Raw genomic sequence first — 16,352 nt, 5'->3', positions numbered from 1 at the left:
ACCCAGACCCGGACCTAGGCACGGGGTCCGTGCCTTTCCTTTTCTTCACATGCATTTTACAGTACCTACACGGACCCGGAGCCGGACCTGGGCACGTGGTCCGTGTACCTCCTGTTTGGGAATAGTTTAGGGTTCCCTTTGAGATTGTTTTGGGGTTCTATATACCATGGCTTAGTACGATTATAGAACGAGGTCAAGTCACGAGGGATATAGAATGTCATAAGCTATTAATTTACTTCGGTGGTGAGCACGAGTACCTACGTCTATGCTATGAAAGATAAGTGTTTGAAATCATGTTAGTATGTTGCAGCAGCGGCTCCCAAGCGAGATCCAACGAGTCCCTCAACGACAAGTATGTGCAACGTGCAAAGAAATTATTTCAAGTTTTTGAGGTATTCTAAATGTCTTGTGACCAAATTATGAATGGGTTTGGAAGTTGGTGAACGTGGCCGAGGACCTCTCCGCCCCGTTAAAGCATGAACGGGTTTAGATCAAGATTGGAAAGCGTTAAAGCATGAACGGGGACCAATCCACCCGTTAAAGCATGAACGAGGATCTCATGTATGTGGCAGTGGATTCGTCCCTGTCAGCCCAGTACTGTGGTTTAGTCTGATTAGGCGTATTATGTATGGGTCACTTGCTATGAAACATGCCTCTACGCAAAAATGATGAAGTTACGTATGTTCAAGTATGCAAGCATGTTTAAGAAAAGTTTATGTTGATGGCACGTCTATGTATGTACGTATGTAAGTTCAAGTTTAAGCACAAGTTCAAGTTCATGTATGTACGCTCTATTTTAAAGTTGCGTGTGGTTTTATTAAGTATTACTCGTTACTTCCAGTTTATACGTGTTGAGTCTTTAGACTCACTAGACTTGATCGATGCAGGTGAAAATGAATTCGAGGAGACTAGGGGTGGGGACCAAGGAGCTGGCTTAGACTGAGCAAAAGGCTAGACCCGAGGACCGCCCATGTTTTAAGTTTTTATGAAATGTTATGAGATTTCAAACAAATACTTTTGTCAAAATTTATTTTTAGATTTTTTGTTGCAACTACTTTTGGGACGTACGGTGGACATTATCTAAATTGAAGTTTGATTACTCTTTTAAGAAAATTTTTAATTTTTTCGCAAATTTTAAGTTGTAAAAAGTACGGTACGTTACAGTTGGTATCAGAGCGGTGTTCTTGTAAAGGGTTACGCCTACTGCCAGTCGCGAGAAGCTCACGAAACCACACCTCAAGTATGTAAGTTTTAAAGTTTTGAATTATGTTATGCATTAAGCATTAAGTCATGATTTCAGCATGTCATGTTTCAAGTTCAAATTATGTGCATCTTATACTATTGATATCATATTCATGCATTTATATTGGGTTTACGTGTTGGGTAAATTGTTGGAACAGTATGCCTCCTAGACGCATTATTGACCAGGAAGCTAGAGATGAGGACAGAGAGGCTCGAGAGGAGGGGAGAGACGATCCTCCTCCTCCACCGCCAGATATATAGGCACAGATGCTTGCAGGTATGACGTAGTTCTTCGTGCAGTTTGCGGGAAACCAGGCAGTGGCAGACACAGAAGCGAGGGCCAGACCAGAAGCAGTATACGAGAGGTTCAGACGGATGAGCCCGAAGGAGTTCTCGAGGACCACTGACCCGATGTTAGCTGAGGGATGGATTAGATCCATCGAGGTGATTTTTGCCTTTATGGAGTTACAAGATGCAGATAGGGTCAGGTGTGCCACATTTCTACTGACCGGGGACGCCAGACTATGGTGGGAGAGCGCGTCAGTGGCAGCAAACTTGTAGACCCTTTCTTGGGATGGCTTTAAAGAGATATTCTACTCCAAGTACTTCACTGAAGAAGTACGATCCAGACTGACTAGGGAGTTCATGACGTTGCGTCAGGGGGATAGCAGCGTTGCGGAGTTTGTGAGGAAGTTTGAGAGGGGGTGCCATTTTGTGCCCCTGATAGCTAATGATGCCCAAGAAAAGTTGAGGTATTTTATGGATGGGTTGCGGCCGATCTTGCGCCGTAATGTTTGAGTTGCTGGTCCTACAACTTATGCAGTTACCGTGTCAAGAGCCTTGGCGGCAGAGCATGATCAGAGAGATATTGAGGCTGATAGGCAGGGCAAGAGGCCCTATCAGGTTCCACAGCAGCAGTAGCAACAACGACCTCAATTTAAGAGGTCATTCCAGGCGCAGCCAGGGAAGAAACCATATCAGGACCGCCAAAGGGCAAGGGTCCTATTCAACAGCAGAAGGCGCCTCAGAGGCCAGGTAATTTCCCAGTGTGTCCTAAATGCAACCGCCAGCACTCGGGACAGTGCCTATGGGGATCAGGAAAATGTTTAAATGTGGAGCCAGCGACCACATGTTAAAGGACTGCCTTCAGTGGGCGCAGCCGACACAAGGGAGGGTATACGCCATGCACGCTCAGGAGGCGAACCCAGACACGACACTGTTAACTGGTAATTTATGTAATTCAGTACAGTATTCAATTTTTGCCTTGCATGTTTGTTCTTGATTTGGGATTATTAGGATGCTAGTTGGCATTTTGGTGTCTTTCATTGCATAAGGTTTATGTTAGAATTTTTGGTATATAAGTTAGTGTGTTGTGCTAACGTCCCTCAGGAAACATTTTCATAAAGAGATTAGCCACGAAGGCCCTGATAGATTCAGGAGTCACTCACTCCTTTATCTCGGAGACATTCGCTAATCACTTGGACATCAAGTCCATCGGCCTTGACGCGAACTAATCGGTGACAGTTCCATCAGGGGAAGAACTGTTAGCTACCAGCGTGGTCAGAGATATTGATCTAGAACTGCAGGGCCACCTGGTATATGCCGATTTGATAGTGTTGCCAATGCCAGAATTCGATATTATTTTGGGTATGGACTGACTGACGAAGAACCGAGTCCTGATAGATTTTCAGAAAAGGTCAGTATTGGTTAGACCGTTGGGTATGGAGCAATTTCTTTTTGAACCAGCCAGATGGAGAAGTTTCCCTCGCATGATCTTTTGCATGCAGGCACGGAAACTTATTTTCAAGGGGTGTCAGGCTTTCTTGGCCAGCATCATTTCAACACCTGACATACCCACTCCATCATTATCATATGTGCATGTAGTCAGAGACTTTCCAGACGTATTTCCTGACGACGTCACAGGTCTTCCACCAGAGAGAGAGGTGGAGTTTGCAATCGATCTTATGCCAGGCACAGTGCCAATCTCCAAGGCACCATGCCGATTAGCTCTAGCTGAGATGCTAGAACTCAAACAGCAGATTCAAGAGCTTCTGGACAAGGAATTCATTCGCCCTAGTTTCTCACCATGGGGTGCACCAGTGCTCTTTGTGAAAAAGAAAGATGGGAGCATGAGACTGTGCATCGATTACCGAGAGCTGAACAAGGTAACGATCAAGAATAAATACCCACTTCCTAGAATCGAAGACTTGTTTGATCAGTTGCAGGGAGCTACAATGTTCTCTAAGATAGATCTTCGATCAGGGTATCACCAGCTGAAGGTGAAAGATGCATATGTGCACAAGACAGCCTTCAGAACCAGATATGGGCATTACGAGTTCTTAGTGATGCCGTTTGGACTGACGAAACGCTCCAGCGATTTTTATGGACTTGATGAATTGAGTATTTCAGCCCTACCTAGATCAATTCATCATAGTATTCATTGACGATATTCTTATCTACTCGAAGAGCCATAAGGAGCACAACCACCATTTGAGGACAGTTTTGCAGACCCTGCAGAGTCGTAAGTTATTTGCGAAGTTCAGTAAGTGTGAATTCTGGTTGGAGAAGGTAGCGTTTTTGGGTCACATAGTGTCTAGCAGTGGTATTGAGGTGGATCCAGCGAAAGTGGCAGCCGTTAAGGAATGGGTTGAGCCGAAGAATGTTTCAGAGATCCGCAGTTTTCTGGGTTTAGCCGGTTACTACCGTAAGTTTATTCAAGGATTCTCGTCAATAGCAGTGCCACTCACCTCATTGACAAAGAAAAATGCAAAGTTCGTGCGGAGTGGTGAGTGTCAGAAGAGCTTTGATACCTTGAAGCAAGCCCTCATTTCAGCGCCAGTGCTAGCCATGCCATCAGGGCAAGGAGATTTTGTGTTATACACCGATGCATCTAAGCTCGGGTTAGGCGCAGTGTTGATGCAACATGGTCGGGTATAGCTTATGCTTCCAGGCAGTTGAATGTGCATGAGAAGAACTACCCGACTCATGATCTTGAGTTAGCCGCCGTTGTCTTTGCTTTGAAGATTTGGAGACACTATTTGTACGACGAGAAATGCCAGATATTTACTGATCACAAGAGTCTCAAGTATTTCTTCACGCAGAAAGAGTTGAACATGAGACAGAGACGGTGGTTATAATTGGTAAAAGACTATGATTGCGAGATTAGCTACCATCCGAGAAAGGCTAATGTTGTCGCAGACGCCTTGAGCAGAAAGGTTGCAGTCATAGCACAGTTGTCAGTACAGAGACCACTTCAGTCTGAGATTCAAAGTTTTGGTCTAGAGGTTTACCGTAAGGGCAGAGCTCCCAGCCTATCTAATCTGACAGTCAAGTCTGATTTGCTAGACCGAATCCGTAGAGGACAGCCTTCAGATGAGCAGTTGCAGAAATGGAGGCTAAAAGATGAGGCCAAGGGCAGTGTACTCTACGCAGTGTCAGATGGTATTGTGAGGTACAGAGGTAGAATGTGAGTGCCTAGTGTTGATTCGATCAGAGAGGATATTCTGACAGAGACACACACATATCCGTATTCTATTCATCCGGGAGGTATCAAAATGTACAAGGATCTGCAGATTTTATATTGATGGCCAAGGATGAAGCGAGACATCCATCGATTTATGCCTGAATGCCTCACTTGTCAACAAGTAAAGGCAGAGCATCAAAGGCCGACAGGAATGCTTAAGCCACTCCTTATCCCCGAATGGAAATGGGAGAATATCGCCATGGACTTCGTTATTAGTTTGCCAAAGTCAGTCAGAGGTTTTAATGCCATTTGGTTCATAGTGGATCGACTCACTAAGTCAGCACATTTCTTGCCAGTGAAGACGACTTTCTCCATGACGCAGTATGCGGAGCTCTATATCAAGGAGATAGTCCGATTGCACGGGATCCCAATTCTATTGTGTCCGACAGGGACCCGAGGTTTACATCGTCCTTTTGAAAGAGTTTGCATGCAGCCATGGGGACGAAGTTGTTATTCAGTACAGCTTTTCACCCGCATACAGATGGCCAGTCTGAGCGAGTGATTCAAATTTTGGAGGATCTATTGCGAGCCTGTATGATCGATTTCCAGGGGACTTGGGAATTGAAACTACCTCTAGTGGAGTTTACCTACAACAACAGTTTTCAATCATCCATTGCTATGGCTCCCTACGAGGCATTGTATGGGAGGAAGTGCAGATCGCCGATTCATTGGGATGAAGTCGATGAAAGAGCAGAACTTGGTCCAGAAATAGTTCAGCAGACTGCAGATGTGGTGGTCAAGATTCGAGACAGAATGAAGACTGCCCAGAGTCGCCAAAAGAGCTATGCCGATAAGATGAGAAGAGATCTAGAGTTTGCCGTGGGAGATCACGTTTTTGTTAAGATAGCACCTATGAAGGGTGTTATGAGATTTGGGAAAAGAGGCAAGTTGAGTCCGAGGTTTATTGGACCGTTTGAGATTCTTGACAGAGTTGGGATACTAGCTTATCGTGTTGCCCTTCCGCCGAATCTGGCCGGGGTACACAATGTGTTTCATGTCTCAATGCTGAGGAAGTATCTAACTAATCCATCGCATGTTTTGAGTTACGAGCCGTTGCAGTTGGCTTCAGACCTGTCATATGAGGAAAGACCCGTCCAAATCCTAGACAGACAGGAGCGCAGACTTCGGAACAAGGTGACCAAGTTGGTCAAAGTCCGGTGGCTGAATCAATCAGTGGAGGAAGCCACCTGGGAAATCGAGACTGAGATGAGGAATCGCTACCCGGAGTTGTTCGGTAAGATTTAATTTCGAGGACGAAATTTATGTAAATGGGGGAGGAATTGTAGGGCCCAATTTCAGTTCACGTAAAACCCATGTATTTATTTAATTGTTAAATCATTTATTTAAATTTAAAATAATTTTAGTGATGCATTATTTATTCAAATTGCATTATTCTAAATTATTCATGTTTATGTGACGCACGTTAATATATTTCTCGAGTTTCATGTTTCAGGCGATCATTCGAGACGGGATCGATTTTTGGTAATTTTAAAACGTGGTATTTTATTTTAAGTTAGTAATGAGGCATTTTAAATAATTTATTTAGTTTTAGCTATTTCATGATTTATAAACTTTTAAAAGCTATGACACTTGTGCAAGTTATTTTAAATTTAGAGATTTTATTAATTAGGGGAGAGTTAGTATTTTAAATTAGCTTGTTAATTATTAATTAAGCAAACTTTTCTCCCAATTAACACTAATCACACGCACACACACTTTTACACACACTAAATAATGGCTAAACACACACACACACTTCATTATTCAGATTTTATTATTTTGAGAGAGGAAAACCTAGGGTTCTAGGAGCCCTTGCAGCCGCCCCTTCCCTCTCCATCTTCCAGCCAATTTTCGTGTGTTTTCTTCAAGGATTTTAGCGCCACAATCGTCCCGGATCAATCCTCGCGCCATCTCCGCTTCGGTATCGCCGGTTCGGTAAACTTTAACATCATAAGGCACATATATTCTGTTATTTCTGCATCGATCTCGTCATATTATGCGTTGTGTTGTTATTTATGCTTAAAAATACATGTGTGACGTGTAGAAATTTGAGCAATGATGTTTGGATCAAGTTTGAAACGGTTTTTGGATCACAAATCACGTTTTTACTGTCTTTTCAAAAACTGCGATTTTTCAGTCGTGATTCTGAGAAAACTTTCAACACAAAATTGTAGAACTTTTTGATAACTTCGATTTGATATAAAATTCAAAATATTTGGATAAATATTGAGAGAATTATTATCATTTTCGTGGGACTACTCAAACTGCGTTTTCTGGAAAATTAAGTTATTGATGTGTTCTTGAAGTTTTATATGTTCCAGGCTTCGTTGGGGATCGATGGGTGATCGTTGCTACATCTAGATATGTTTAGTATGATGTTGGGTTGGTAATTGGTGCACCGGTTAGTGTCGATAGGCACTTGAATTCATTAGAAGTCATAAGAAGCGATTTTGGTGTCAAGTTCCGTGTTTTGAGTTGCATCGTGTCGTAGGCTGGATGTCGTGAATTCGTGGTGTGTGTACGGGTTGTATCAAAGTAGTAGCATCCTAGGATGGGTCTCGAGGCGTCGGGTCATAGTCCGTATAATCATGTTTAGAATGTTGAGCATCACATGTATTGAATTTTCGTGGGTTTGTTTTCACCGAGGGTACACGGTACCCAGACCCGGACTTAGGCGCGGGGTCCGTGCCTTTGTTCCTTCCGAAAGGGCCATTTTGCCGAGTCTACACGGACCCTTACACGGACCTAGGCACGGGGTCCGTGCCTTCCCTTTTCTTCACATGCATTTTACAGTACCTACACGGACCCGGAGCCGGACTTGGGCACGGGGTCCGTGTACCTCCTGTTTGGGAATAGTTTAGGGTTCCTTTTGAGATTGTTTTGGGGTTCTGTACCATGGCTTAGTACGATTATTGAACGATGTCAAGTCACGAGGGATGTAGAATATCATAAGCTATTTATTTACTTCGGTGGTGAGCACGAGTACCTACGTCTATGCTATGAAATATAAGTGTTTGAACTCATGTTAGTATGTTGCAGCAGCGGCCCTCAAGCGAGATCCAACGAGTCCCTCAACGCCAAGTAAGTATGTGCAACGTGCAAAGAAAATATTTCAAGTTTTTGAGGTATGCTAAATGTCTTGTGACCAAATTATGAATGGGTTTGGAAGTCGGTGAACGTGGCCGAGGACCTCTCCGCCCCGTTAAAACATGAACGGGTTTAAATCAGGATTGGAAAGCGTTAAAAGCATGAACGGGGACCAATCCACCCGTTAAAGCATGAACGAGGATCTCATGTATGTGGCAGTAGATTCGTCCCTGTCAGCCCAGTACTGTGGTTTAGTCTGATCAGGCGTATTATGTATGGGTTACTTGCTTTGAAACATGCCTCTACGCAAAAATGATGAAGTTACGTATGTTCAAGTATGCAAGCATGTTTAAGAAAAGTTTATGTTGATGGCACGTCTATGTATGTACGTATGTAAGTTCAAGTTTAAGTGCAAGTTCAAGTTCATGTATGTACGCTCTATTTTAAAGTTGCGTGTGGTTTTATTATGTATTACTCGTTACTTCCAGTTTATACGTGTTGAGTCTTTAGACTCACTAGACTTGATCGATGGCAGGTGAAGATGAATTCGAGGAGACTAGGGGTGGGGACCAAGGGCCTGGCTTGGACTGAGCAAAAGGCTTAGACCCGAGGACCGTCCATGTTTTAAGTTTTTATGAAATGTCAAATACTCTGATTTCACGCTACTGGTTATGAGATTTCAAACAAATACCTTTGTCAAACTTTATTTTTAGATCTTTTGTTGCAACTACTTTTGGGACGTACAGTGGACATTATCGAAATTGAAGTTTGATTACTCTTTTAAGAAAATTTTTATTTTTCCGCAAATTTTAAGTAGTAAAAAGTACGGTACATTACATTATAATACTTGTCGGACTTCAAGTAATTATTTTTGGTGTCACGATGTATGAACAAAATATCATATCATCTCTAATCTAAAAATTACAAAAGAATATTACTGACCACCATAAATTTTAGAAAATAGAAAGGAAAAAAAAAACTATCTTAAATATTTATTTTTGGTAATGATCATAAAATCATATATAAAATCATTGTTATATAATTAACTTTTTTAGGTACAGTAATATATATTATAGTCCGTTCAATTATTTGATATTTATTAGCACACCTATTGCCTTATGATTTCTTGTATCTTAAATACAGCAATATAGTCGAAATATGAAAATATAAAAGATATACAACACATCATATGTCCCCGAGAAAGGGGCATTTGACCCTTATTTTTTTAAAAATAAAAATAAAATTTTTAGTCTAGTTAGAATATAAAAAGGAACATTATTTTTGTTGAGATACAATAATTATCCCTATTGAGTAGAAGGATCGAATTATGACGTTTGGCCGCTATACAGTTTAAAATATTAAGTTGCATCATTACTAATAGCTATAACTTTTGGTAAAACGATAAGCGTTCAGTCCTACCACTGGTATTAGAGACAAAGTTTTCGATTCAATTCATTAATGTCAATAAATGCAATTATTGGAAGGGAAATTGTTGATGTACAATAATTACTCATGCTATGTAGAACGATCGAATCATGGTTCTTGGGTTGCGTAGATTAAGTTGTACAATTACTATTAGTTAAAGATTTGGGTAAAAAACAAGCGCTTGATCCTATATTTTTTAGCTAAATTCTTGTTTGAAATTTAATTATTGAAGATGTTATTTGACTATTTTATGGTTATCTACTTATCTTTATTGTTAAATATACCATTTAAATATTTTAAATCAGAAAATGAATAAAAAATTATATTTTAAACAGTCTCATCCTAAAAATAATTATTACTCTTCAATAAATTATTATTTTTTGCCTAGCAGATGTTTGGCCTATTTCGATCCAGACCCGCTGAATCGTCCCTGAGCTCACAAATGTCGCGTACAAGTTCAGTGATATTTCGTAACAGATGCAATTATTATTATTATTTTTAAAAGGTTAATCTTTTTTATAAAATATTAAAAGATCTCGAGTGACGATAATTTTTAGGCCTAAGGGTGATCTCCTTAAATTAATTATATATAATTTAAAAATTATGATAAAAATAATATTTTTTATTATTATATTAAATTATAGACATCTAATCTATTGGTCTTCGATATGACGTTCTCATATTGTTTTATAAGTACCAAATTGTCTCTATTATTTATTTAAATTATAAAATTATCTTTATTCTACAATCTAATACAAAAATTGATGAAAAAAATTACGAACAAAACCATAATTGAACAAGCAAATATAGACCCCCTTGGGCGGTCGGTTCGAGTGTGGGTCGGACCAGACGAGTTAGGTGTTGTGAATCGGGTTTTCTTGTGTACAAATGCAATGGAAGTTTTAAATTTGACATTCAAAATAATTGTTTGAGCACTCGTATGGTTTTAATAAACATTCATAGGGCATTTGAAATTTTCACCTTAATGAAATATTCACTTGGCTCCAACTATTACGAGATTTGCGGAGATAGCTCTTCATGTATTCCCTATAAACTTTCTTTGAGGCTCCTTTCTTTAATCATTCTATTAAGTCCACGACTAGATCAATTGTTCATCTTCCAAATTACACTAGAAATTTAGAAAGATTTTACGTTGAGATGGAAGACGGGTTGACGGCTCATATCTTCAATTGATATGAAGTGGCAGAAAACAAGGAGAGTGGGAGGAGGTGTTTTCGAAAATCGCTTGGCTTGGAGACTAGGTTTCGAAATTATGAGTGGAATAATTCTCCTTAACCCTAAAACTAATATATATATATATATATATATATATATATATATATATATATATATATATATATATATATATATATATATATATATATAAAAGCTTAGGGCTCATTAATTAAATTAAATATTTAATGGACTTAATCAATTAATTATTCTAGTCTAACTAGTTTAATTAACTAATTAATCTTTTAAAGTCTAATTAAGAACCTTAATAATTTGTATGTTGGTCTTGTACTCCTACAAGCTCATTATACATACACTCATTACATTTAATTAAATCCTTTATAAATCCAACATTTGAATTTAATATTTAAATTATAAATTCAAGGAGACCTCCAAAATTTAATAGTTATAAATTCAACTACTTGAATTTATTTTCTCGATGTTTTATCTCGATGTTTTCTATAAATTCAACTCCTTGAATTTATTATCTCAATGGGGACAAAACAATCCAGTACTTGTGGCCGTGGGTTCACAACTCTTTGTGATTCAGGAGATAATCCTTTATTCTGGCTTACCCTAATTTGCACAATTCTATGTATCAACAATTGATCACGAGAATGTCAAAAATCATATTTCTGATTAAACACATCAAATCATGGTTAGAGCGTCTAGTAGCATCGCCTCATTATTCCCTAGGTTTCACTAATAGTGCTTGCAAAAACCAGTCGGTTATGATTAACGTACAGTACAGTCACTTCATCTCATATATCTCGATCGAATCTGCAACTATTGGTTCATTTAGGGTTGAATAAGAATTCAATAACTATGTGACACATCTTTGAGAATAAATAGTGGCATCACATGTACAATTGGAGAACTCGTTCCCTAACGTACATTTCATACTCTGGCCAAAGATTTCATGCATTATAATTTCATCAGATCACACAGGATATCCACACCCGTAAGTGAGCGGTGAATTCCCGACTACAATGCACAGTCTCCTACATGTGTCGCAACTGTACCCAATCTCGCCACCTAATGACCCTCCTGGAGTCAATAAACGAGTCAAAGCACAGCCCTAACATATAGAGCCTCGGTGTTGTCACGGGTCATAAGGACTAATGATGTACAATCATAACCACGGACTTATCCTCTCGATAAATGATAACCACATGGAAAGTCCTAGGGAGGATAGTTCGGTACAGTCATCATATGACTACTCATCTGCGTGTTTGAACATTTCTATACCCTTCCTTACCAAGAAACGCGGTACACAACATCACAGATGCTAGTCTCGAGCTCAAGCGACCTTTATCCATGTTTTAGGCGACTGAATCGACTAGGAACAAATTTAGATTATACAGTGTTTACAAATGAGTTTCAACATCGAAGTACAATTCATTTGTATTAAAGTATAATCAAGGTATTTATCTATGTTGATCAAATGAGTATACAGATAAAGAAATGACAAACCATGAATTAATGCATTATATTAAAATTAAGATTGTTTATTACAATCGAGTCAATAAATTTTCTAGCCAACAGTTGGTTTACAAAACATCTATTCTAACATTAGAATAGGTAAAAATCTATATCTTTAATTTAATGAATGAAAATTAAGAAAAGAAATTAAGAAATAGAGTTCAAACCCAAACTCAAAGCGCGAAAAAGAATTACGTGAACCATGTTTTCTCGCCCCTTTACATCACAACTAACCTAATACACTTGAGAAAGCTCCAACGGCATAAATATAATTAGTCAATTAATATTGCTACCTAATCATTTAATATTTGTCTCAAAGTATCAAAACACCATATTAAAAATTCAATTTATTATTACAAGAAAATCACCTTTTTTGACCGCCGTAAGTATGTGCTAATTCTCCCTGGATGAATAATTTATACATTATGAAATTCTTGTCCTCTCCTCCCCTGAAACAAATAATTTATACATTGTGAATCATTGGAGATCGACACTAAAACATTATTTGAATTTAGACATTATGTTTATACTAATAAAGTCCTAAGTTTTATTTGAAATAAAATCCCTATATCTTATGAATTAATATAGCGCGGAAAAATCTGCATGCGATAGTCAGCAAAGCTAGCAAAATTCTGTTCACCAGTTATCTCATCTTTACATATGAATTAAAAAATATTTTCCTAGCATCATCGTATTCGGTGATATCAAGGCATACACAAAAACTCTTATGAGACTATTTCACAAATCAATTTTATAAGACATATCTCCCACACGATCTGGAAAAGAAACTTTTTTTTTTTGTAAATATAGGTCATATTAACTATTTTCACAAATATAAACATGTGAGAATGTCTCATATGATACTTGGCAAAAACTTATGTTAGACGGTTTCACGGGTCGTATTTTATGAGACGAATCTCTTATTTGGGTCATCTATAAAAAAATATTACTTTTTATGCTAAGAGTATTACTTTTTATTGTGAATATCGGTAGGGTTGATCCGTCTTACAGATAAAGATTCGTGAGACCGTCTCACAAAAGACCTACTCATGATACTTACTCCATCCAAGATATAATAAATGACCGTTGTCGCATATGATCGAAACATTTTCCGTTATCGTTCATCGTATAATCCAAATTCAAGATTTTTCAATATTTATTACTTTTATTTAAAGATGATTAGGTATGACACACATGGAAGAAAAAATGTAATACATTAAAAAAATATAGGATTTAGCTATGATTTAAAACTTTAGAAGATGTTACTTTGAAAGGAAAGCAACAACACATATTTATTGTTATATATTATAAAAAAGCTAAAAAATTAATTTTTCAAGTTTGAATATGCCATAATGTTCGTGCGTGCGCACTCCTGCGTACATATGTGCGGAGTTTGAGCCACTCAAGCAATAATTCCCGCAGTCGCCGACTTCTTTCTTCCCCTCCATAACTTTTTTGCGCATACAATAATAATACATTAATTCACACTCCCATTAAAAGCTAGCGTAACATATTTCCATTCCTAAACAAGAGTTTTCTGTTTTCGAATTTGCTGCTGTGTGCCGCTCATTCCGATTTGAAATCCTTTCTTGAATGTTTTCTTGTAAAGTTTGATCCATTTCCAAGTTTTATTAAAACTTAAATGAAAAGGGAAGAAAGAGAGTTTTTGGTGAAGCAAAAGCTAGTGAAAAGGGTCATTTTTTCCCTCTGTAATCGTGCTCTTGTTTTATTCTTTCTCCACATATTCAAATTTTCTGTGAAAGAGTTGCGGGTGTCAGCTTTCTGTTCTTGAAATCAGGGATCGTTGTTATCCAAAGGTTGTCGTTTTGTTAATCTTCCACCAACCGTTTGGATTTTGGTGTCTTTATTTGGCAGATGATTTTACGGGCTTCGAGTTGGTGTTCTTTGAAGAATCCGTCATCCAGTGCCCTGTTTTGCAGAGAGTTTTACACCCAATTTTCAGTTTTTGTCGAACTACGTTATTAGCTATTGTAATATCTTAGAGAAGCAGGCAACAATTGTTCCCATTTATTTATTGCTAGATTTCTGGATTTTTTTAAATCTTGGAATCCCCAAGCAAATCCATTTTGATTACAACTCTGTCATTTGAGAGTGTTCCGCTAGTCCACTCCAATTCCTTCTCTGCCCCGACGCTCGAGGTGCTTTACATGTACTATCGTGTGTGTTTGTGTGTGTATATTTCGTAAAAGTTTGTGTTTTTTACCTGGCTTTGGTATTGATTGTTCAATCTGGAAAATGGGTTGTGCTTCGTCCAAAGAAAAAGTATGCCATAATTGCAAGGCGCCGTATTCGCCCGAAAGGCGGAGCTACTCGATTCACTCGCGCCGCCATTCTCGAGGGACGGGGGATAGCTACCATGTGGTGGCTCTTACTTCATCCACATTGGGTTCTTTGAGGCTTGATCCGTTGATTCGGGATCATATTATCGATGACAATGGCGACGACAATGTTTATTTGGATCAAGATCACAGTGTTGATGATGTTAAGGCAGTGTCTGAAAGTAGGGGAATTGATCAAGAAAAGGCAACCAGAGAGCAATTTGAAATGGGGATGATTGAGGCCAAGACTTGGTCTAAAATGATCGACGGGAAAATCCCGAAGATCGTCCCTAGAACTCCCATTAGAACCCCTCCTGGTGAGCCGGAGACGATCAATGCTTGGGAAATGATGGAGGGCCTTGAGGACAACAGTCCTCTTAGGTCGGGTAATAAGTTTCGTAGCTTTTCGTTTCACCTTCCGTTTAATGATCAACCAACTCACGAAAAAGTGAAGGAGAAAGGTGATGCTTCGCCTGAGCCAATGTGGTTAGATTTGGCCGATAGTGATTCCAACTCCAACTCGAACTCCAACTCGAACGATACTTCAATAGTATCTGAATTTGATCCTGAAGTGATTGCTTCATTTAGAAAGGCACTAGAAGAGCAGCTCCCACCAGACAATCCATTTTACCTCCACCCATTAGGTTGTGCATTGGAAGCATCAGATGAGAAGGATGCGAATAGCGTTGGCTCGGGTAACAAGTTCGTGCAACGTGGTACAGACAAGGTGATTGTGTATTTTACGAGCCTAAGAGGCGTGAGAAAGACATACGAGGATTGCTGTCATGTTCGAATGATTTTGAAGGGATTAGGCATCAAGATTGATGAGAGAGACGTATCCATGGATTCAGGGTTCAAGGAGGAGTTGAAAGAATTGTTAGGGGACAGATATGGTGGCTGTGGCTTGCCGAGAATTTTCATCGGCACGAATTATATCGGTGGGGCTGAGGAAATACGGCAGTTGCACGAGGAGGGGAAGCTCGAAAAAATACTCGAAAGTTGTGAAATTGTAGATGATAGTGGGGGAGTAGGTAATGGGAGTGGTAACATTTGTGCAGCTTGTGGAGATGTAAGATTCGTGCCATGTGAGACATGTTCGGGGAGCTGTAAAATATACTACGAGGCCGATTACGACGAAGACGGAGTCGAGCACGAATGTGGTTTTCATAAATGTCCTGATTGCAATGAAAATGGGCTTATACGATGTCCGATCTGTTGTGATTGAATTTCAAATGGTTTGAAAGCTGCACGGTGTCCCTTTTTGCCGTGATTTCTTGTACAGAAATTGGTCGTTTGCTGAGGAATGCGTGTAAGAAAAAGTTGTTGTCTTGTACACTTTTGTTTTCTTCTTAGCGAAACATTGTTAAAAGATCTGCTATACTGTTTGACATGTTTGTGCCAAGACACTTGAATTTGATGCTCAAGTTTTGTTTTTTGTTTTTTTTATATAACAATTTTCTTATGAGCAAATCGAAATAATCGAATTTTACATCAAAACCGAACGAAAGAAAACGGACTAAATTCCGGTTATTTTGGTTGACAACTGAATCAATTTAAATAAACAAAATTACTTAAAACTTAGAGAGATTTAAAAGCATTTAGCAGAGACCGAGGGATTGGCCCAACGGTCTCAACGGAATTCTCCATATATTGACTCAAGTTTGAGTTTTCCCCACCCTCTATTTAGGATATAAAAAAAATATTTTGCAACTCGTCACTCCATTGATAAATTTTTTTACCAATATTTTCTCGAAACCAATTCTACATGATAAACCTACGAAAATAACAATTGAAGTCCACTTTTAAAAAATGGTTATTTTGATTAATTTTATTTAAAAATAATAATTCAAATCGAATTGAATCGAATTAATCGTAATAACCTGTCTTTTAAAAGTGAAAACCGTATTTTTTTTAATTAATCGAATCAAATTTCTGAATTAATCCTATTCGGTTGATCATTACAGTTTAAGAATATACCCAAGAAACCCGTACTGGGTAGCACGTCAAAGTTGAAGACAGAT

At 38.7% G+C, this 16,352-nt stretch overlaps 1 protein-coding gene across 1 annotated transcript; it reads left to right on the top strand.

The window, feature by feature from the left end:
- Positions 1-13,358: 13,358 nt before the first annotated feature.
- Positions 13,359-15,755, top strand: LOC142531178 (uncharacterized protein At5g39865-like). The gene has a single exon (XM_075637246.1). The coding sequence runs from the start codon at positions 14,249-14,251 to the stop codon at positions 15,554-15,556; it is 1,308 nt and encodes a 435-aa protein (XP_075493361.1). The 5' UTR covers positions 13,359-14,248; the 3' UTR covers positions 15,557-15,755.
- Positions 15,756-16,352: the final 597 nt, after the last annotated feature.

The sequence above is a fragment of the Primulina tabacum genome, chromosome 17 (genome assembly GCF_025594145.1).
Source record: "Primulina tabacum isolate GXHZ01 chromosome 17, ASM2559414v2, whole genome shotgun sequence".
Classification (NCBI taxonomy): Eukaryota; Viridiplantae; Streptophyta; class Magnoliopsida; order Lamiales; family Gesneriaceae; genus Primulina; species Primulina tabacum.
Note: the sequence above shows the minus strand (reverse complement) of the source record. Positions and strands in the feature narration are given on the sequence as shown.